Raw genomic sequence first — 23,807 nt, forward strand, 5'->3', positions numbered from 1 at the left:
AGGTTTGGGTTTTGGGGTGCAGGGGTATTTTTAGGGTTCAGGGGTAGGTTTGGGTTTTGGGGTACAGGGGTATTTTAAGGGTTCAGGGCTAGGTTTGGGTTTTGGGGAACATGGGTATTTTTTAGGGTTCAGGGGTAGGTTTGGGTTTTGAGGTACAGGGGTATTTATAGGGTTCAGGGCTAGGCTTGGGTTTTGGGGTACAGGGGTATTTTTAGGGTTTAGGGATAGGTTTGGGTTTTGGGGTACAGGGTATATTTATACGGTTAAGATGGGTTAGTGTTTAAGGGTGTTTGGGTATTTTAAGGAGTAAGGGTGGGTTATGATTATGGGGTGCAGTCATATTTAAAGGGAGCAGGGTGGGATTAGCACACAATATGAGACATGGCATGAAGGGCGGAACGTACCACACGCCCCCAGCGTTTGTCACACCCCCCATCACACGCCCACTGCACAACGCTGACACGCCCACAAGGAACTACTTTGCTGGCACGGTTCTTTTACCTTTTAAATGTATATGGTGGGCGTCTGCATAGCCTATGTCCTTCTGCTGCAACTGCCCTTTCCAACATTGTATTGGGTGTTGTGATTGGTGCTATGGTTCCTGAGATTACCTGCCTCAAAGGTTTGGGCTCTCTCTTTATTATATTAGTATTTAGTATGGATATCAAAACAATAAAATCACTGAAAATGTAGCTAAAGGTAAGTTAAAGTTACATAAGCTCCTAAAAGAAATGTGTTAAAAAAGCCTTAGAAATTCACTAAGTAAAAACACAGTTACACTGAAGTTATGCTTACAAAATACAATTGACGAACCACTGATATTTTCCAGAGTACAGTCAGTAACATAGAGAACAAGTTAAATAGGAAATAATTACCTTCTGAAAGGTAAGGTATGTTTAGTAATAGAGAAGTCAAATTCTGCACTGAACTCCTTTAGGTGTCTGGGAAAGTGCACCACGGTAGACAAAATCAGTGGTGCACTTGAGAGCTTTTTTCCATTGTGTGCACAGTAAAAGTGTTTTAATTCACCTTCTCACTATCACACTGTATGGGTAGAGATGGCAGGTACCAGTGCCTATCTAGAAAAAGGCAGCAACATGAGCAATTGTGAAAACATTAATTGAAGAAACCTTTTGAATGAGGTTTTCTTTAAAAAAAAAAGTCAATCAAGAAAATATTGTTAAGTCCTAATACCATTAAAATTTGCGTCTGTGGAGGAGATGTAGCCTAGTGGCTCAGATGCAAGCTTTGCATCATCTCTCTTTTCTGACATTTCCAGTTTATTCTGACGTGAACTGTTTGATCTGTCTTCTGTGTTGCTTTTTTGTTGTTATATGATGATTGTTAGCAACAATTTATACCTTGTTCCCCAGTGAGGCACTGATGTCCTTGGGCCAAGTTCGAGCTACAGAAAACAGCAAAAAACTATAAATAAGACCTCATATCTGCCGTAGACTGTGGTCAGTGCAGGGTTGGCCATTCAGTCACTTTAGCATTTTCCTGGTGGGCTGTAGTCTAGGGTACTGCTTTCGAAGTAAAATGGCTTGCATGACCCAACCGCGTCCTTATAGCAGTATTTTACTGGCAGTCTCATGCAGAAAAGGCTACATTCATGCATGAGGTACATTATAAATAGTCTACCATTTACATTGTAAAAAACGCCACCTTCACAATTATTCTGTAAACCACAACAAAGGCTGAATATTGATGATAGACTTTGAGAGACACCTTTTCTCAGCTTGCTTTTTAAGTATTTAAATGTCTTTTCATTTATTTTGTTCTACTTCCCTGCCTTTTTCTTCTACAGTTGTGTGGTCTTGTTTTCCGACTTATCTATAATGTAGATTATCTGGTTTCTATGGATTGTAATACTGAATATCGAGGCTAAGAATATCGAGATACAAGAATACTGTGGCCAAAATATCAAACACCAAACAATATAAAGGAAAATGCACATAGAGGAATTATCGATTTACTATTTCTAACTCCACATGTAGGTGCCTTGAATTTATGTATACTGTCAAGGCAAGTCCCAGAAAAATAAAGTCCAGGGCCTCGCTGATAATCCGCCTGATGTTGCCGGTGCCCGTGATGGTCCACGGTTTGGTCCAAAATGAGCCCAGAATTGTCATCACCTCTATATGTGGTAAACAAGATGCGGCACACAAATCCAGATATTCAACCATTTATTTGTGCTCAAATCTGATGCGTTTTGGCTTCAAAGAAGCCTTTCTCAAAGTCTTCTGTGAAGCCAAAACACACCAGGTTTGAGCACAAATAAATGGTTGAATGCCTGGATTGGTGTTACGCTTCTGTACACCACGTATAGAGATGATGACAATTTTGGGCCCAGTGTGTCAAGGTACATGTATGTGGAGTTAGGTATAGAAAATCTATACTTATACTTAATTACCTTTTAAAATGTTGTACTGGATATTTGTATACTTCAGTATTCTTGCTTACATACTCAGGGGTTATACCATTTCTACAGAGGAAATAAGCAACTTGCATCAACACTTACAAACCTGTAATTCACTGCTTCTGCCTTGGCTGAATTTGGTCATTTTCTTGTCACATTGGAGTGACATGGGTGCTCTTACATTCGAATGTACCTACCAATTTGGAGAAAAGTGTAATTTCTGAGGCAATTACAATGCAGGGAGGAATGGTCACCGGGTCTAAATTTAACGCCTGACCCACATTTTCAAAAGCAGCACTGCGAACTATTTTAAAAGCAAAGCGATTCATGGCTGTTCCTGAAATGCTTAGACCGCACCAGTGTCACTGCAATTTTTCAATGATGTTTGCACTGGCATTTTGATGGGTCAGCAGATGCAAAATGCCATGTCTCCACTACTAAGTCCTTGTGGCATCTCTTCAGTAGTGCAAATGTTGGTACAAATGTATACTAATGTAAGTTGCCATATGTCAAGTTATTGGTGGAACATTGCACTGCCACAGGTGTAATCTGTGTAATCCAACCAATGGATTCTAACTTGCATGAATATTGAGGAATATTTTGCATGATTTCAAACATTACTCGGGAAATATTTAGATTTATTAGTCGAATCTCGCAGATCTTGATCCGAATTCTTTGGACGTTGTCTTAGTTATGTGTCAATGACATGAGCAGTCAAATTGTGCCAAAAAGGCAAATGCGTTAATCAAGGTAAAAAGCGCAATGCATACATGGAGTATATCTAGCAACTATGAAGTGGTTAATGCATTTGTAAGCAATTTTGCTACCAAACGAGGGCCTAAAACAGTAGTGCTTAATTATCTGGACTCCGCTGCGCCGGGCTTGCTTTTGATTGTATTAATGAAGCAGCTGGCCCATTGTTTCTCTTTAATTCCTCTATTGTTTTAAGAATATGTCACAGCTCTTTATTCTTTTATCAGGTGCTGTGCAGGAGGATCCGCACAATACCTCCCAGTCCCACCGTATACGCCAGTGCACAAAGAACCCTCCAAAGCATTTCTCAAAGAAGGGGCAGACATAATTCATAACTTCTCTTCCCTCCTCTTCTCCACTGTCAAACATTTTCAACAGTGTTTCATTTGAATTCTTTTCAGTTTTTTATCTCACCATGTGGCTACATATAGATTATAGGTGCTGTGTTAACGCCTGGCGTGATCTACAGTGTCTTGCACAGAGCTCAAGTTAGAACATTAATTAGTGTAGGCCAGTGTTTGAATTAGCTGTAGGGCATGAACAAATCCAGATTGGAATATTGTTTTCAAAAGATTTAACTTTCGCTGAAAAGTTCCATCATATTGTATTGCAATGTTATTATAGCACTTAATACCCCTACATGGGGCGCTAAAGTGCTTGCCTACATGGGTAGAACACTACGCCATTTTGCGATGTGTGGTTGGAAGGATGTTGTCTTTTTTTGTTCTCATGTGGGAAGTGTATCCATGTTATGCGTGAGGACTACCAAGGTGCACTTACTGTGTTACTGAACGTAAGCACTTAGCAGTGTGATGGATGAAGAAGTGTGAGAGGCAGGTGTGAAGCTTATGGTTTTTAGTACACTGACAGCTTTGAGTAGCCCTGCAGGTAATATTTTGTTATTACTTATTTTCATAGTCCACTGAGCGGGTTACTGCACTGGTTGTCCTTTCTGAGATATTTTGTTGAAAGATTATGGTCCTGGCAGCCATTGGTTAGAGGAAAAAGTAGTAAAGAAATCTACTGGGATGAGCTTTTTTAACATTATTCCAAATCTGAATGTTACAATCAGATACTAAGAAGTGGGTATGAAATGATGCTCGTAAGAAGCTGCAGTGGTGGACTAAATTAGAATTCTCCGTTGGCCAGTGGTACGTGGCAGATGTCTTTAGTTATTGCATGACTGTTCAGGTGGCAATGAGTGGTATATGTATGTGGACTAGTATACACTACTGGGTGATGGATAAGACCCGTAGCAGATGTATCTTGTATGAGTGTTAGAGTGTCAGGCAGTAAAGGGAATTATTAGGCAGCCTGTATGAACTATAATTGACTGTCTGACTGCTAAGTTTTATGACATTTTAGTGTGGGTTATATATATTTTATTGTGATTGCATTATATAGCACCTACTACCCTGATGAGGCATTGTTGTGCTTTATGCTGGGCAGCAAAATTGTTTGTGCGCTTGCTAAAAAAAATAAGCTTAATTAAACCCTTTTCAACCAAATGGGGCTCTTAGCCATTTCTCAAAGATGAAGTTCCTGGTTTGGATTTACAACGTTTTTTCACACCGTGAATAGACTGTCAGCAATATTTGACTCTCGGTCCCTTAAGAAACAGCACTAAATACAGGGCAGATTTCTGCATGCCATAACTGCCCTGGCACTAACTAGCGCTCTGAGTGACTGATTAGGCAAAACCATGCCATTCATGAATCTGTATACCACGTAAACCACATGTTGTCCATTAGCATTTACTTCTGTGATTGTATTTATGTCTATACAAGGCAATGGGAATTTGAGGTTGAACTGTATAAGACAAAACTGGTGTTAGATTGAATCCGTGCAACTGGTGTTTATACACAAGCATCTGAAGACACTAGGATACATGTGGATGTGAATGTGGGGTGTCCTCAGTCAATGGAACTCTCTTCCTAAATCAGTGGATGCAACTTGGGTATTTAACAAACCTTCAGGCCTACTGAACCTGCTTCGCGAAGGAGACCTTGGGTCTTATTTAGAGTTCTGTCGATTCAGGACATCTCCTGAAAGGTGGCAGAGTTCCTATTTGCCTTATCATCAGAATTTAGATCTCAATCTCACTCTAAATACAATAGACAGGACTTCCTCCACTTTTTGACTGATTTCCTGGTTTTCCAAACTCTTAATAAGTTCCTAATTTGTAGTGACCCACTTAAGGACCTTTGATCCTGAAGACCTGGGTTCTACAATCGACTTCTCCATTTGACACATCTGGGTGACATTTGGTCAATCAATGTATCTGTCTACTCCTTGGTTCTGTTATCTGCCACAAATGGGAATACATAAAATTATGGCTTTTCATCAGCATAAAACACTCTGTAAAAACAGAAACAACTTCACCGTTCTGTTAGACCTCAATACATCATATCTCAGCATTGTTTCATCACTTCTCTATTTAAGTGTTCACTCTCACAAACATATAGATATTTCTGATCTCTGGACGATCCCAGATCCTTCTGCAATACGGAGTGAGTGAGTGAATGCATCTTTAAATGCCTCTACTGCTGCAGGCATCATGACACTGGGACTGCTTGAACACCAAGTTGAGATAGAGAAGGCAAGCAAACATAAAAGCTGATTCTTAAATGGCTTATGGAAAGCACTTTGATTGGAGGCCTGCCAACGCGTTACAGGCGTGGTTTTTCAGGGCTGAGCACTCAGGACAGAGAAGAACCTACAAACAAGCTAGGCTTGCCTAAAATGAAGAACAATAAGAAGAGAAAAGAACGTGGGATGCACGTAGTGCAATGGAACTTGGTGGCATGGCTTTAAGTGGGCCGGGTGCCCTACCTGCCAGTGCTGAGTTTTTAAACAAGTACATATCAGTCTCTCTTTTTCTGCCCTGGCCTTTTCTGCCCAGTATTGGCAAAACAAACTAACATACATCACTCATACATTGAGTGAGTCAGAAGTAGCACTGCAGTTCCGTCATGAAACCAGAAACTGAAATGTAACTGTAAGAGGTGGGCCCAGTATGTTGTCTTAAAGGCATCCCTATCTGCCATGCCTGCTTTCTCTACTCGATTTGAATCAACACGGCTTCACAGGCTAGACTCACTTGTAAGCCTCCTTCAGCTGCCCTGAATGATTGCATGTGGACCATTTCCTTCTGCATAAATTTACCTTTGCTGCTGGATGTGGATTTGACAACCAGACCGGAGTCATCCTTGGACAGACACCACATTGGGTGTAGGGTAAGTCATGGGTGGCACTTTGTGAGGACTTTCAGCACTTTTACAGCTGATATGGGGGCCTCAGTTCAGTCAGCATTTCTCCCTTCACCATTGCGCAGTCCGCAATTTCTTTGGTAATTATATCTAGCTCTTTCATGGCCTCAGCTGCAATGCTGCTTTCTGCCATCCCTTCCCCAATCTTCCAGAGTTTTCCAGAAACAGTTTGCAATGTGTTGCAGGTAAGGTGCAGTAAGACCATATATACCCAGACTTCAGCAAAAGAAATGATGAATGGGTACATTTTTGAGGCATTTCTTTTTGAGAGACACATGCCATGAGTGCTGGTGTTACCCAGTTAAGATGGCACAAATTCATAGATTCTTCCCTGCTTGATTTTTTTCTGCTTGATTTTTGTCTACAGGCAGTTTTAGCTGGGTGCTGAGTAGACATATCACTCTCAATACATTACATATACATAAACATAGTCTGTGGCTCATGACTGGATGGCTCTGTTGTCTATCTCACTTGGCTTCTCCTGAACCAGTGGGCTTCCTAACTATTCTTGTGTTTGTTCCACCCAGGTACATATTGGTTTCACATTCTTATGACCGGATGAGTTGTATCATTTAGGCCACACCTCTAATTGTGTTGATCACACCCCTTTTAGACACCCCCCCCCCTTCTTTTTCATCCCACTTGAAGCCCTGCTTGGTGGAGACAAGAATGAATACACTAAGCCCAAAGAACATAGAAAGCCTCATTGGCATGACATAGCTGTCTGAAACTGATCTGTTGTGCACAATAAAAAATGAAAGGGCTCTGGGTGAGGCTGTCCTGCACTGTTCCAGTGGAAGTGAAATAGACTCCCATGAGGAAGTATGCCACCTATTGTGAATGAGGTGTTACATCCTTTTTAAATAAGAAGCCATGAGGACCTATGAGTCTTAAAGGTTCCACGTATAAAGGTTACAGGAACACAAGGGATATTTTAAATATCTCCATCGTCTTGACATACAGAGTACCCAGTCTTATAGTATCAACTCACAACAGCAGTGTAGGGCAGAAATGGTAGTGGCTCCATAAAATGCCTATCTTCTCAAGCTCGGATATAATATGTGTAGAGAGCTCATTCACCCAAAAGGCTGTGTTGGTGTAATTGGAAGAATAGAGATGCATATTGTAACTCAACACCAGTACCCATATTTTACCCACCCAAGAAGGGGAAGAGGCAAGTTGGACTAACCCAGATGTGAATCAGTGTAGTGAGCATGACATAGAAAAGAGGATTGGTTGCAAATTCCCCATTACAACGCCCCGCTGGAGTTAGAATAGTACATGGCGTTGTAATGGACAATGTGTGTAATGACTTGCGGTGTAAAGCCATGCTTTGTAAAAGATGTTGTGGAGCAAAAAATGTGGGTAATGGTATGGGTTGTAAACATGTGCTGAGTAAAGTGTCATATTCACGTGAACTCATGCGAGTTTTGAGATGTGTACTTGATTTCCAAAATGAAGACGGCAACCGTCACCAGACCTGGAAATCTTGAGGATTTGCAGCAGTCCAAGTTCTGTGAATGACGGAATACTGCCATTTAAGTTATTGCATTGTGGGGCGGGTATTCCCCTAAAAACAGAAAAAGATTGGCAATGGATACTCACGCGAAAATGTAATGTAACATCTACATCTGCTTTACAAAGTTGCGAAGACGAAATACAGAAATTCGACAATTAACTCTACAGAGAGATCAAGAGAAATATAGACAAAGGATGTCTTTAGAAGAGAGCCTCTCCCCGCAAGATGCTACCCAACCATACAAGATTTTATGCCTTTGCAGCAAATTTAAGAAGTGCTTCCTAGTTCTAGAACCAAAAAGTTGGCTAATCGTCGTTTTTTTGGGTCATCAAAAGGCAGATTCCAATTAACCAGTATATTCATTGTTTTACTGATTTTAAAAGGGGAAATGGCTGTTTTTCCGCTTATACATGTTCATTGCTCTTTAGAAGATTTCTTCTGCGAGAATGTGCCATACTCTGTTTTCAGGTTTCATCAAAGCTTTTTCCCGGGGATACTCTAGCTTAAGCCGTGATTCTTGGCATTGAGCCAGCCTCATGGTGGAGGCGTCCCTGAGTCTGGCCACTGGGGGTACCTTGTGTACTGCAGCTCCTACTGTCATCAGGAGTCAGGGTCCCACCGGCACCCTTCATTTGACTCTCCTTGGGGCCTGAGGCCTGAGGGACCTGGATCAGGAATGAGGCATTCCTGAATGCCTTATGAAATTCATCTCTCACTTCACTGACAGCAGAAGCACATGTGGAAAATATATCAACAATATTAACAAAAAATAGCCAGAACCACTCCAGCCCTGCTGCTGCCTGGTCCCATTGCAGGGCAGATCAATCTCAGGCTGCACCGTAGCCACTGCCAAAGGACATGCTCATGAACTGAAAGCGCTTTGTAGGCAAAGTAGAGCTGAACACATGAATTCACATCTTGAACTTACAGTTGTCTTTCAAATGCCATCCAGTACAGTGAGTGACAGCATACATAGAGAGGGCAGGAGGACTAAGGAAAGGGGATATGTATAATGTGGATGAGAGAACAGGTGGGAGTTTGGAATATCGGCCTTTAAGCTTTGGTGAAGGTTGAGCCCTGGGAAGGGAATGGAGGGTGACTCTTTCATGCACCGGGGAGCAGGAATCCGAAAGAGAGGATTGATAGGTGCAAGTTACCCCTTGAACCAATGCTTTACTCCACTCAGTCCCGAGTGACAGGCACACAAGCTGCTAGGCCATGTCACTGGGCAGGCCCAAATTAGGAATGGCGAGAGATGATGGTTCAGCATGGAGTGAGAGCTCCTGTGCTACTGGGAAGGCTGAGCAGTAATTGCTGGGGAGGGGGCAATCAATATATTCTGGAGCACTTAGTGAGATACCATGCTGGGATTGGCAATTCATGTGTGGCATCTTTCCAACCATCATCGACATCATTGATCTCGAGGCAGCTGAATCCGATACCCTTCTCCGCCAGTACATGCAACGTGCAAGAAAAAAAAATAGGCCAATTGGTGTGACTAAGATCAGTTTGTGTGTACAAACACGAGAAACAGATGGCAGAGCTCAAATCAAACTACACAAACAAAAAATGTAAAGATCCATGAATTACAAACGGGCGGATACCAAAAGATCACTGACTTTGTGTTACTTAATGAAGTGGGCACCCCCAAAAAAGCCAATGCCTCAAAGTGGCTGACCCACGGTTTGTCTTTATATAGTGCACGTCATGTGTTGACATGCGCTTGGGCATACAGCTAAAGGTGTTACTAGCCAGATTTAAAATTAGGTATGGTTAATAGGAATTCATCTGGTCTTCGAGTAAAAAGGACAAGCTTAGGATAACTGACCTTGCAATGGCACCCATTGGAGGCCCTTTGGATGTCATTTCGGACCCAGTCCGTCCTCTGCATTCCACCCTGGAATGGTGTGGGGTTCCCTGGCACTGTTATTCCCAATCACTTTTCATGGCCATGTCCACCATGTAAATGTGCATGAAACTTCAATCTCTAGGAAGCAAATTGAATGCTTGTAATAGTATTTATATGTCCATTTCTTTCCTCTTTCATTTGTTTTATTTTATTCACACACCAAGAAAATGTGTGTCTATGGCTTCAAAGATGGGTTATGAAGAAATGCAAACCCCAGATAGTTTTCAGAAAGGCATGCAGTTACCCAGTCCTTCGAAGGCTTCAAGTGGTGCAGATAGCATGGTGAATGCTTTCAGTATTTTAAATATATTTTTTGTGCACTCCACAGGTATCGCCACACAAGATAATTGAAGCGTTGTCAGCTTTGTAACCTAGCAACACACAATGCCACATGGTTACAGAATTGTAGAATTTGATTTTTTGGTTTGTGTATCTTGTTTACCGAGGAAGACAAAAACACATTTCCTTGATCTTAATTAGAGTCTCTCAGTAGACGTTTTTATGACATTACCCAGGGCTCGATTCTGTTTTCCGGTTTTTCCCTTAAAGTGTAAGTGAAATATTTGGCCAGGATCTGAGCTATCTCAGGCGAGCGACCCTTCTGAGAGCAGCGCACATTTCCAGACTGTAACCAGGTCTGAACCGTGACATTTTTGTCTTTATTATCAGAAGCTGCAGTACACTTCAGTGGAGTTTTGACAGCAATTATGAGCACAATTTATTAGCTTCCTGCTAGGAACCAAATCTGTTTGCAAAAGAATCTTGATCATAAACATTACAGGGAACAGCAAGTCCACAGTTTTTCAGTAACACCGAGGCCTTCATTATCTCTTCCGAGAGACTTTAAAGTTTGCAAATATCCACTGTGCTTGAAGGATTAAAGACAGTCAGAAGGAAAGATCCCTAAAATAAACTGCTGCCCTCTTTATGAAAGTTACGAAGTTATCAAATTACTATTCCAAGACCAGATATCAGCAGAATCAAGTAGCCAAATATAAAAAGAAAGCAATAACTACATTACATCTATCTATCTATCTATCTATCTATCTATCTATCTATCTATCTATCTATCTATCTATCTATCTACTATCTATCTATCTATCTATCTATCTATCTATCTATCTATCTATATGTATGTATGTATGTATATGTATATATATATATATATATTTATATATATATATATATATATATATATATATATATATATATATATATATATATCGCATATTTTTACAGATGGAAATCAGCTGTACAAATGGTCATATGATAAGATAAAACGTCACAATGTAACATAACAAAACACAACAGACATAACATAATCTAACAAATGTTACCTAATTCAATTAAGTAAAGTGGATTTTTGCCCTTTGCCTCATACTCATGGGTTTCAGTGATTTTCAACGCCCTTTAAACAACACCAATGGTGAAAAAAACAGTCAAGTGGTTCATTCATAGAAAGTTTGATACTATAGTGAGTTAATGTGTGCAGACATACAATAGAATGTCTCAGTCCTCGGCATTGAAGGGTGCTACTTTGTGTGCGGATGAGCTCCTCGTGAAAGGGCAGAATGCTGTCACTCACAATGAAGTTGCTAGTGGCTGAAGTGGGCTGATCCATTGCCCCATGTCGTAATGGGCAAAAGAAAAAAATGTGAATGACACAACAGACTAATGGATGAAGAGGGCTGGCCGAATGTTCTACTAAGTATATCATGCGTATACATTTACGAAAATCAAAAGGGCTTGGCTAACTCCAGACCTACAAACGGGGTCACCTAGCTTTGTTCTTGTGCCTTCGTGCAGGCACTGAAATTGTTCATGATACAGTCACTTGCATTTGCTGTCGATATAAAATCCTGCTTCGCTTGGCCACAAAGAAGCCAGCAGCAGCCAGATGCTGCGGATTCTCACCTTTTCTTTGCCACCAGAGCACATTGTCACCGACCATGCTTTGTGCGGTCTCCTTTGAAGGCGCTCAGGCTGGTTTTTAATTAATTGCCCATGCAGTCTGTGAAACACTGTCCTAATTCTGCCATTTAGTAGTATAGCATATCATACACAGTGGTTATCTCGACCAGCAGATTCCAGCAACAAGTTGTTTTAAAACTATAATCCCCTTTGGTGGAGATGGGAGGGAGGAAATGAAGTGCGGTGGAAAAGGCAGCCATGCTGAAAGATAAACAGCACAATATTATCAAGCTGATGGCATTCAGCTGTAGCTTAATTAATGCAATAAACCTCCTTCACTGTATGCATAGGCTGAGAAAAAGTTTGATAGCATGTAGGTATGCAGAGTCTGTGCAGGGCAAGGTTGACCCCAGTGCGGCTATCTGCTGTGCTCCCAGGAGCGCAGATAACCACAGGTAATGTATGTCCAAACATATTAAATAAACGAGAATTCACTGCTATCTCCAAACTTAGCAGTAGATTTACTTCCACGTCTCTATTTTTTGTATGTAGCATTGATTACCCTTTTTTACAAAAGTCAGCATGTATCTCTTTACTTCGTGTTTATTACATGTTATGATCTAAAGCAGTCCTCTCTCGTGGCAGCATGCGATCCTATTTTTAGTGAGGCAGGTAAGCCTAAATCAGTGATGAAAAGCACATAGAAACCTCGACTTATTGTTATTAGACACTCCGGTATCTTAAATATGGTTTGTTAACGGGGCCACAACCACATTGTGGGTATACTCAGGGCCGGACTGCGCGTTGCTGGAATCGAGCATTTTTCCAGGAGGCTGGAAAGGTGGGGGCTGTATTTGCAGAAGTGTGGGCCGTTTTTTTTTGTTACTGGGGGGTCATTTTGCAACATTGCTGCAATATTGGCCCACAGTAACAAAAAAGAAGTGCACCAAACTCACAAATGCCCCCCCCCCCCCGGGGGGAGGGTTAGGGGGTGCTGGTACTTCAAAATTGCCAAGGCTGCTTTGGGTTCCCAGTCTGGCCCTGGGTATTCTTCGGTTGTTTGACACGGCCAAAGAAATTACACACCTCTTAGCCCTAGAATGTTACTTTTTCAGTTGTTGACCACAAAAAGTTTGTGGAATAATTCTTCTGGTAAACAAAGTCCATCAGAAGCTAACATCCTAACCTGCGCCTATAAAATCGGCATCTGTTTCCTGGACTGAAGGAAGTGAAGGTTGGGATTGTAGGTAAGAGTGATGGAAATGGGGAATAATCTAACTAGTGTGACCGACTATTGACTCCTTTCTTGAAAATACATTCTTGAATGGGGAATTATATAAATAATCAGCAAATGCAGTGAACACGAGGGATAACCTATCAGCCAAGACACCTATCTACTTCCTTCTCTAACCACTCCAAGAGGAATACAAGGTAAAGAACTGGAAAATAGGGAATAACTAGGCCGGGCGAAATTTTAATTACACTGGAATATTCAGATTAATTTCAGCAATTAGGCATTACTCTTGTGATGTGAAATTAATGAGACTAAGCAATTACTCCAGTTTGAGTAATTAAGAGTAACACGAGGCAAACACCCTGCTGTAGGAGCACAAGAACAACACACTAAGAGAGAGCTTGTGTCCTGTAGCATTTAATGCTAGTTTCTCAACACAAAATGCATCCTCAGGCTTGTTTTGGATGCAAGGGTGCATTTTGTAGTAAGAAATAGCACTAAATGCTAGATTATGCTTCTCACGTAATTGCGCATAATTACAAGTAATGTTGCGGTAATTTTGAGCAATTACGCTACAGAGAATTATGCCACTTATTCCCACCCCAAGAATAAGCCCTCCATTCAAGTCGAGTGCATCTCTCAGAGATTTCATCTGCATCCAGAAAGTGAAATCCCTGCTTGAAATACCTCACACATGTAGGCCCAGATTCCGAAACGTTTAGCATCGGCTTAGAGTTACTTTTTTAACGCTACCCGATGCTAAAACCATTTTGGGAATCATAAACTATTGCAAATAAATATTTGCATTGGTTTGTAGGGAAAAGTAGCTCAAAAACAGCGCAAAACTCTACTTTGCATTACTTTTCAATAAGTAGGTGTTAAATGGGTGGTACAAGGGCGTATACATACAAACACCCATGCTTTTTGATTCTAAACAGGATTCACTAACATGAATGGAAAGAGTTTAGCGCCAAAAATTTATGTCGCTGAAAAACAGGCACTAAGCAGAGAAATGTTTACATTTCTTCATGCTTTTCAGACTTTGCATGCGCACTGCACTGTGCAGCACACATACTAAGTAAGAAATGCTTTTGGACATGTCTAGGCATAGTATGTTGTACAGAAAGGATACCCTTCCTGTACAAAGCCTAGGCTAGACACAGGCATGCACCCTAGTGCCTTGGTGGGAAGGTGTATGCCTGGGGCGCGGCAGCGGAAATCAGGGGCAGCGCTAGGGATAGGGGAGGAGAGCGCCATTTGTCTGTGACTATAAGGCTGCGTTGCATTGTGCGACAGTGTTCACAATCTGGGGCGCAGTGTTCACGATAAACTTATAGCTCTCTGATGGAGTTGCTAACTCCTTGGAAACAATCGGGGTAGTGGTGGCCCAGCTGCAACTTTTTTTCGACTTTTAGTGACAATCACATATACACATAATTGAATTACTTTATGATTTGTAATGTGGATTTGTTATTACCCAGCCGCACACCCATAGAGTTGGAGATTTGTTAACCCTGCTCTGTATAATCTCAAACGTACATATGTGCAATGTTGCTATTATTTTTGTGTTCATGTGTGGTTTTTAATCCTTTCTTAAGAATGAACTAAAGATACAATTGAAAAGAAATCTCACAAGACACTGTTAAGAAGGCACTTCAGCTTTGTTATTTGTATGAGAACTGCCCATGCCATGGAGAGCGTCTCAGTCACCCCATCCTTTTCTTTCAGGGGGGCAGCTCTGGTGCACCACGACCAAGACCATCAGCGAGGGTGAGGAGCTAATTGCTTTTGTTGTGGATTTTGACTCGAGGCTACAAGCTGCCACTCAGATGAGCCTGACAGAGGGGATGTATCCGGCTCGCTTGCTGGACTCCATACAATTGCTGCCTCAACAAGCTGCCATGGCATCTATTTTGCCTACAGCAATTGTCAACAGTAAGTGCCTTTAACAGTTGTCTATTAATAACATTATCTTAAATAAAACTACGATATACACACTTGCTTTTCTAATAGATGAGAAATCTCAAAATTAAGTGGAGTTCTTTTTTTACATGCTTCCTAGCATACTTCGACGGAAATGTTGCTAAGTAATGATACCAATTTGTTCTTTTAAATACGTTTTAGAAAAAAGAAGTTAGTGCATAACCCCATTTCATGTTTTTGGTGTTTGTTGGAAGAGCATGCATATTTTTAACAAATAGCACGAGAATTATAAAAAAAAAGAGCGGACCTGAAGAGAGGCAATTAAAAATGAAATGTTTAGGAGAAGCAAATGATCACATAGGATCATTTCAAAAGTACATGATCACATAAAATCATTTTAAAGGGCGGGTTGAAGCAGGCGAAGCCACCCGAGGCGAGGGGAGACAGTAACGGGACATTTTGATTGAAATACAGTTGATGGAATTAATTTAGTGTTTCTAAGATTCTACTGCAAGCGAGAGGTGACACGTGCTGCTGAGAGACAGTATAGTTAGAAACAGCAAAGCACACAGTTTTATTTATCCCCATCCATTTATGTTTATGATTGTAACACTTTTTTAAAAAAATTGTATTAATGGAATTCTTAGCAGTGTGTTTGTGTTTAGACAATATTCACAGATAGGCTGGAAGACCTACGATTTTAGAGGTGAAGCTCAATTAAGGATACACCAATTTTCTTGCAATTAGATGTATCAAGGAGTTGAAAATAAAGCAAAGACTCGAAAAGGACAAGCGAAAAATAACCAGTAACATCCATTTCGGCGGCAATTGTGGACTTCGGAGGAAATCTGTGAATTAAGTAATTATGATATTTAACCATCACTTTTCAGTTGCAATCATATAGCCCATGGGCTATATGAATAGACATATCACTGCCCAACTTCATGCCGAAACGATTACCATAAAATTAGCATACTTTCAAGCAAAAGGTAAACACAGACCTCATGCAGGTCATACCAACAATAAACAGAAATAGTCCCATTCACGACAGAGGCAACATGCAATTCACATAATAGAAGTGTATACGATGACTGACACGTTTCATGTTTTGATAAATACATATGAAGGCAAACATGGCAATACAAGGAAAAATGAAGAATTCATTGATAATGCTGGAATAGCCCCTGTTACCATACATACTGGAAATCCTAGCTTTGCGACAGACATTGCACCCTTGCAGTTTTGAACAGTAAATTTCAGCAAGTCAAACCTGCTGAAATTTACTAGGGGAAAATATCAAAGGAAATACTGGGGCATGTGGCTTTTGGTACAGTGAGAAGCAAAATCTATGTATATTCCCAGGCAAATCTCAGGATAGGAAATGCTTACCGCGCCAGAAAAATTCTGAACACCCTGGTGTTTGATTTTGTCAGGAGTAAGAATTATAGTTTTTGACACATGGCCACTCATAATGAGGACCATAGTGTTTTTGAACACGTGGTCAAAAATATTAAATGCGCAGTGATTCAGTCCCAAAAGACATACACTGCAATCATGACAGGGGCATGTGTAATAAAGGATATCACACATACCATTTAATCCAATGTGCCTCTCGTAATGAGGGCCCTCATGGCCTCATTTGCATGTGATGCATGTACACAGCTTAGCAATTCTGACATTATTTAGCTTTTTTGTGCTTCAACTATATCAGTATAGTAACAATTTCTAAAATGGGTGTTGTGAGAAAATGCTCCTATTTGCATGGTCACTCCCATTTTTTACTAAGTTTTTTCGCTGGGTTTTAGACTGCACACTGTCGCTCTAACGTCTAATGCCCACTGTATGTGCTCTGACCCCCTAAAACAGGTAGAAATTGGGTAGTCATTGATTGGCACATTTCTCTCCTATAACTTTATAGTATATGTTGTAGACATTTCACTGATGGCATGTAAAGTTAAATATAACCTGTGAACTGCAGAACTTATTGTGCTGCCCACTAGTGTGACAGAGAAAACATGGCTTCAGGCCTGCAAGTGACGTCTGACTTCTGCAGTTCTAACCTGCAGTCTGACCTGTGAAAAGAATCATTTTTGAAAGGGAAGCCACTGCCTTTTAAATATTAAGAAGTCGCCTACAAGGTAGGCATGGTATTTAACCACATGGCTGCTGGGCGTTTTCCCCCCTGTGCTGGAAAATGCTAATTTAGTGATAACATGACGAGCTCAGCTCGTCATCAGCATCGAAAGGGTTAAAAGTGGAACATGTGGAAAAGTAATACAAGGCCCTGAAAGATATTTCACTGTAAGAACAACTGCACAGACTAAAATATTAATTATTCTATTTCGGATTTGGGATCAGCTAGAGCAATAGTTTAACCACTATTTTTAAAATGTATTAAACGCCAAATTCAGTGCAAAGTTGGATTTTTAATAAATATTTGGGAAAAGTAACTTTCTGAAAGTTATGATTTGCCTCTGTGAAGCTCATAGATGGTAATTTGCATTAGCTGTGCAGCAGCCACCCCCCAGCCAGTTCTTAATCTTAATGAGATGTGAAAAATGCTCCCAGAGGTGGAACACTGGCCTCCAAGTCGGGAGACGTTTTTCATCCCATTGCAGGAAGATAAGTTAGGGTGGTCCAAGGAATTGTTATCCACAGTTCTGTAAACAGGGACTGCTGCACAGGTGTTTAGGGTTGCCCCCGGTACATTTTACACAATTGATTATGGAGGAGTAATACCCACCCACTTGCTGATGCCAACCATAAATGCTGCACCATAAGACACTCTTATTCAGATTGCTATCTAGATCTATGGAAGAACACTAGAAGGACTGTATCGGTTATTTGAGACCTGTGATGAGACCTGAAGGTATTAAGCTGCTTCCACTTGTGCCTAGGAAAATGAAGAGGGCTCCAAGTGTCAGTTGTCTAACCTCCCGTTTGACTACTGGGACACAACAAGCTGCCTATACCATGTGTGCCCAGTTGACCATTAGCAACTAGACCTAAACTAGATCCTGCTGGTGGTCTCTGCTGCAGTGAGTTTTTACCCCAAGTGCTGTGCCTGAGGTCCTGGGACCCTTGACTATGTCTAACTGGACTTCCAACAGCTCCGAAGAGTTGGGACTTTTTTGGACTTCCAGACCTCCAAAAGAGTAGGACCATTACCCCAAGCCAATCCGCTCAAGGTGTGAATTCACTGGGCTGATGAAACAGGGTTCTTCTGCTTGGAGCTTCTCCAAAGCAGCAAGCTCATTTTAGTGGGGCTTCAGGAAGAAGATAGACAGCCTCATAGACCTCATTGTTGGATACAGGCTGCAATTTTGTCCATCTGGAGAATTCAGAGCTCCAATAAAGAAACCAAGGATAGAAAGTATGACCAGAAAAGGGAGGCAAAATTATCCTCCTGGCGCAAGGACTTCCCTTAGTACGACATTTGTTTTTTCCGACTTGCATAGCCTGCATCATTTGCATGCTTAAGGAGTTGATCTTCCATTTCAGAGACTTAGGGGGTATTAGGATGGCAGGCAGACTTTGTCCGCCCTCCATCCTATCGTGGATTGGGATCGCCCGCCATTGGTGCCGGGGTCCCGTTGCTGCAATTAGGATGAGCTCGCCACACTGGCGGGCGCATCCTTATTTCCTGACATTGCGGCGGTATGTCAAAGGTATGTTGTGCACTTCCATGCACAACGTGCTTGCCATGGCCACGGAAAGGCATGTGTCCGCCCACATCCTAATATGGATGGCGGTGTCTAGCAGACACCCCCACCATATGAAACTCTTTTCCGCCCGGTCAACTTGTCGACCGGGCAGAAAAGCGCCGCGGTTCCCCCATCATAGTAATATGGCAGGGGGAAATAGGTGGTGGGCGGGGAAGGATGTCGGGCGATCGCCACCGCCATGCGGGCAGTAGCGTTCCACCCGACATCCTAATGGGGCCCTTAGTCACAAGGTAAAATCTCCAACCGGGATGAGCCTGGTTGGTGTATACTATCAGCTCTCCTTCACAGTTAAACTCAACTTGCCCTTAGCTGCCAGTCTAGTATGACCATAGAGCGCTTAGTGCTTTTTGGTGCAGTTTTTTCTAATATCTCCTCAAATTCATATATCCCGTTTGCCTTATTGGATTTTTGCCATTTTGGTGTCATTTTGTTTATTAAATTGTATTCTATCTGTCAAAAATTGAGTGGGATTTTTATTATGTTTATAAGTTTTAACTACTTTAAAATTTCTAAATGCTTTACACATTTTCCGTAAATGAAGCCTGTCTGCTCTGTGCCCTAGCTTCCAGGGGTGGAGCTAGGTTTTAAATAAATGGCACCTTTGAATGAACCTAACAGGTTAGGGACGTTATTACTTAGTGTGGGCCTCCATCCACTGCAATAAAAAAATCACTTTCTTACAGGAGTATTCAGAATAGGAATGGCATGGCCCCGTATAATGGACTGGGATGCTCAGAACAGAAATATTAAATAAAATATGCCTTACTAGCTGACTGAATCCAAGACTCTGAATGGCACACAGATTTCACATCTTCGCGTCTTAATTCGGACACTTTCAAAATAGTTGAAGCTTGTCATTATTAGCAAATGATTCCATATTACAACCTATAGATGAAACATCGACACCTTACACATTAAAAGTAAGGTATATTAAGAAAATGCAAGGGAGGGGGATCATTTTTAAAAAAAAAGGACTTTCGAAAACGAAAATAAAAATATATGCCAAGTGGACAAAATCCATGAATCGACGCCGACAGCCTCAAAGTGGACAGCATTATCCTTGGCTTTCTTAGGGAATTGGCTTTCGAGATTCAGGGGGAATGATCAGTGATAGTCTGAAGGCCATGGACTGTTAAGTGTGTACACAATAAGCCATCACAGTAATCTGGAACTGAATCTGAAACCACAGTTAGTGTCTGCACTTAATAGACAACGGCCCTAATGTCCTTGACGCATCCGGGCATTTTCAGATTGGGCAGCCCTGTTCTGTGTCTATTATACTTGGGTGAATGATAACTGCTAGTTTTCTCCTTCTCAGTCCAATCAATGAAATGTCTGGTATTCTTTATAGACAGAAGGATGCAAACTCAAACTCACACGTGATACTAAAGGTCTGTTCTCTCAATAGGAAAATGGTAGGCTCCAGAGGATTCAACCAACTTCCTGCCACTTGCTTTTCTGCACTGCCACGCCGCTGCTAGAGAGCGGTTCTCTAATTAATACTTCAAGCTGGAACAGTAGCCGAATTAGGCAAATTCCTTGCACCAATCAGAACTGAGTGAAGGTAGTCAGGCCAATCAGCATACAGCCCATCCACAGCAGAAGACTAACATTCTGCAATGTTTTTGTTTTTTGATCCTTAAAAGGTAATGAAAACAGCTCACATCATGTCGTTTTGGCGAAGCCTTTTATGAGAATTACACTTTTTAATGTAAAAATAGCCTAAAAAAGAGATTGCAACACACTGTTATCCAAAAATGACTAGGATTTTTTGTCTCAAAAGAAATAACATTTTTGGAAAGGAGCTATAATAAGTGGTGCTGGAACAATTTTCAGAAATGGGGTGCCTTCATCAAAGATTGTGAAAAATCCAACATCCCACACAAAAAAAATAAGTATATCAAATGTTCCACACCCAAGCAGCATGAAAGTGGTAAGAGTGTGGCATGTAGCCATTGGCGCAATTTGGAGCACTGGTGTGGTAGCACACAGTCTTGTACAAACAACACAATTGCTGCTGAAATAGTCACTAAATTTGCATAGAGATGCAGTTTTACTGATAAAACTATATGGCGCATATACGTCAATGTGTGGATATCGGGATCTGGTGATCATATGAGCATTACCAAATAAATTATTTCATTTGTTTTGATCTTATTAAAATATTTCTTTCTATCACACTTCAGAATTGCATAAAATGTGCTTCATTTGTGCTCTCCTAATTACTAATAAATTAGAAATATGTGTACAGTTAATTTACAGGCATTTAAATGTTGTTGTGTTTGAAAACATTTGACACACTACATCCTCTCTTTTCACACTCCCTGTACTCCATGAAGATTGTCATATAGGTCACTTTACAAAATTCTTTCAATTTGCTGTCAGACAAAGTTAAACACCAATCTCCAAGTTAAAAGAATAAGCAGTAATTGGTCAGAAGATGTCGCCTGACATCTGGCCGTTGTCTTTGATCGTACAGTAAATATGACAAGATATGTCTACAATTTGAAGGCATCCTTATTGCTCATTCAACTTCAAAACTCCATCACAGTCATTTTGGGTGTTCAGCACCACCACACATACCCCCACTTCCAGCACCTATGGTTATAATTGCATTAAATAAGGCTTTATACTTGTGATGAGGTGCTGAAGTGATTGGCAAATGGATAGCTCACTACACCGTAGTGGATTGAATGGTTAGATGAGCGTCAAATTCAGGCCTGGCCGGCCAGGTAACAACGGTGGGGCGGGGTGGTGCGGGGTGGGTGGGGGTTAAGTGGACAGATGAGGGCATAGCAAAAGTAAAATAAAAAAAATTAATAAAATCACCTACTATGCGCTCACATCATCGCCGATTCGGTGATAAAGCGTGCACAACGTAAGTAGTTTTATTTCTTTTTTATTTTATTTTCCCTATCCTGCTGTCTGTCCACTTACCACCCATCCGCCCTGCCCCACCCTGCCACAGCCACACCGCTGTTACCTGTGCCGGCTGCGCCCGGTTTTACTTGCATTGTTACTCATGAGGAAAGTATTTTGGTGTTGCGCATGAGTGACCAGAGTGGTGCTCGCCTCTTATCGCAGGTCTCTGTGCCTAGGCATGTAATGGTAGAAAAAGGAGTAAGAGGTAGAAGCAAATGCATGCTTTGCTGCACCCGCCAATATTACTTTGACATGCCCATTCCCGATTCAACGTTGCATGGAGCACTCACATTTCCACTGATTACAGTTAGGAATAATACATTTGTCAGGATGAAGCAGGGCACCATCAGATGGTGGTCAAGCTGCCAAGTCTAAGTAATGGAATTTATTAACATTTTTTAAATAGAGTGACTCTACCCAATCAGGTGTTAGTATGCTTTAAATCCACAATGAGCATAGGACCATAGTTTCAAAAAGATGCATTTAACCTTGAAGAGCATCAAAACAATATGCAACCTAAGTAAATGTGAGTAAAATATGGTGTTTCAGAAAGCAGGGTAAAACGGCAAAATAAGACAATGAGCCAGAAAAAAGTACAACTCTAGAAGATGCATTTGCAGTCACAGACTGGACCTTTAAAGATGTGTTTACTGTGAAATATAGAGTTCCAGTAAAAAACAGTGTCAATGCAACAGGAATGTAACCACAATTCAGTGCTTCATTTGAAAACAAGCTTTGGAAAAACCAATAGGTTTTGCATATGTGAGGTATGGGCTTTGTCCATATTTTTAGTCATGTTGTACAGTAGCATGGCTGCTGTGCAGCATGACTGACAGTTAAAAAGAATATTGCTGGTGAGAGGGAGGCTGGGATGGGAGGCAACACTAAGGGATGCGGCCATCAGTGTCTGTGTTATAGCGATTATTTTGTTTAAAAAGTGGGGGGCAGCACAGCAACAAAGGGAGGGTGGAGGGTAAAAAGAGTAATGAGGTGGCCAGCGGTGTCCGAGTCATTGCCTTTTTTTGTATGCAACACTGCGAATAGGAGGTGGGAGGGTGGGGTCAGGGCAACACAGCAGACAATGGAAGGTAGGGTGTAATCAGGACAATATGACAGAAAACTGGATGGAGGGTGGGATCAAGAAAACAGTGGACAAAGGGAATGATGGTAAAAATCAAGATAACATGGCGTACAAGGGAGGGAGAGTTGAATCAAAGCAACATAACTGACAGTGAGAAGGATGATTTCAAAGCAGCACAGTGGACAATGGGAGCCAACGTGGAGCCAAAAAGCAACACGATGGACAAAAAGAAGGAAAAATGGGGCAAGGCAACATGGCAGACTATGGGAGGGCGATTGGTGAAAAAGGTAAAAAAGCAGACAACAGGAGGGAGGGTGATGCAAAAGGCAACATGGAGGATAAAGTGAGGAACGGAGGGTGACATCAAGCCAACATGGGCAGGAGAGGAATACGGAGAGAGTAGAAGCACAAGAGAGAGTGATCTGAAAAAGCCATACTCTGGTAGAATGCTTTAAGACAAAGAAAAAAAATAGAGCCTAAGAAAATGAGCAATGGAAAGACACAAGTAATGAATCTATGCTCCAGTGGAGGAATACACGAAGAGGAATGAAGCTAACCAATAAGAAGCAAGCAAATGAGATTTAGAATGAAGCCAACCATTGGTAAGCAATGAGGGGTATCTAAGCCCACTGATAGTAAAACAAAAGGTCTTGAACAGGCAGTGAAGACCTAAAAAGAAAGTAAGAGTCAGGATATCAAGGGAAGAATATGACATTTTAACCACATATCACTTTTATTTTGGCAGCTAAGCTGATGACTTTTTTTTAACGATTGTAGTAGTTGTGATAGCCTGGCAAAGAATGCAGGAGCATTTAATTTTTTTTTACAGAGTTTTATATATTTAGCGCAAACTTGATCTGAAGGTATTGGGTATCAGAGCGAGCACCAGTTGCGTTACATGACAACATATTAATTTTTGTTAGGCACGGGGAGATGAAGTGATTTTCCCCGAATCAAAGGATGTTGCATATCCTTGCCAAGACTCAAACCCGGTTCCCCAGATTTGAGGTCGACCGCCCTAACCATTAAGCCAAGTCCTCTCCCCAAGCACTCAGTGCACATCATGTTGGTGGAGTGCCCTGTGCCCTCTGTAATGACGGATCAGCAGCTGAAATTCTGACTTTGAAAATTAGATGAAGAAA

General features: G+C 41.3%; 1 protein-coding gene across 1 annotated transcript in view; it reads left to right on the forward strand.

The window, feature by feature from the left end:
* The window catches only part of ZFPM2 (zinc finger protein, FOG family member 2), a 604,418-nt gene that overhangs the window by 566,999 nt on the left and 13,612 nt on the right, over positions 1 to 23,807 (forward strand). Inside the window, exon 6 of the mRNA XM_086966105.1 lies at positions 14,743 to 14,949. Within this exon, the coding sequence (XP_086822231.1) occupies positions 14,743 to 14,949 (207 nt within the window). The remainder of the gene's footprint in view (positions 1 to 14,742; positions 14,950 to 23,807) is intronic.

The sequence above is a fragment of the Lissotriton vulgaris genome, chromosome 4_1 (genome assembly GCF_964263255.1).
Source record: "Lissotriton vulgaris chromosome 4_1, aLisVul1.2, whole genome shotgun sequence".
NCBI classification, from domain to species: Eukaryota; Metazoa; Chordata; class Amphibia; order Caudata; family Salamandridae; genus Lissotriton; species Lissotriton vulgaris.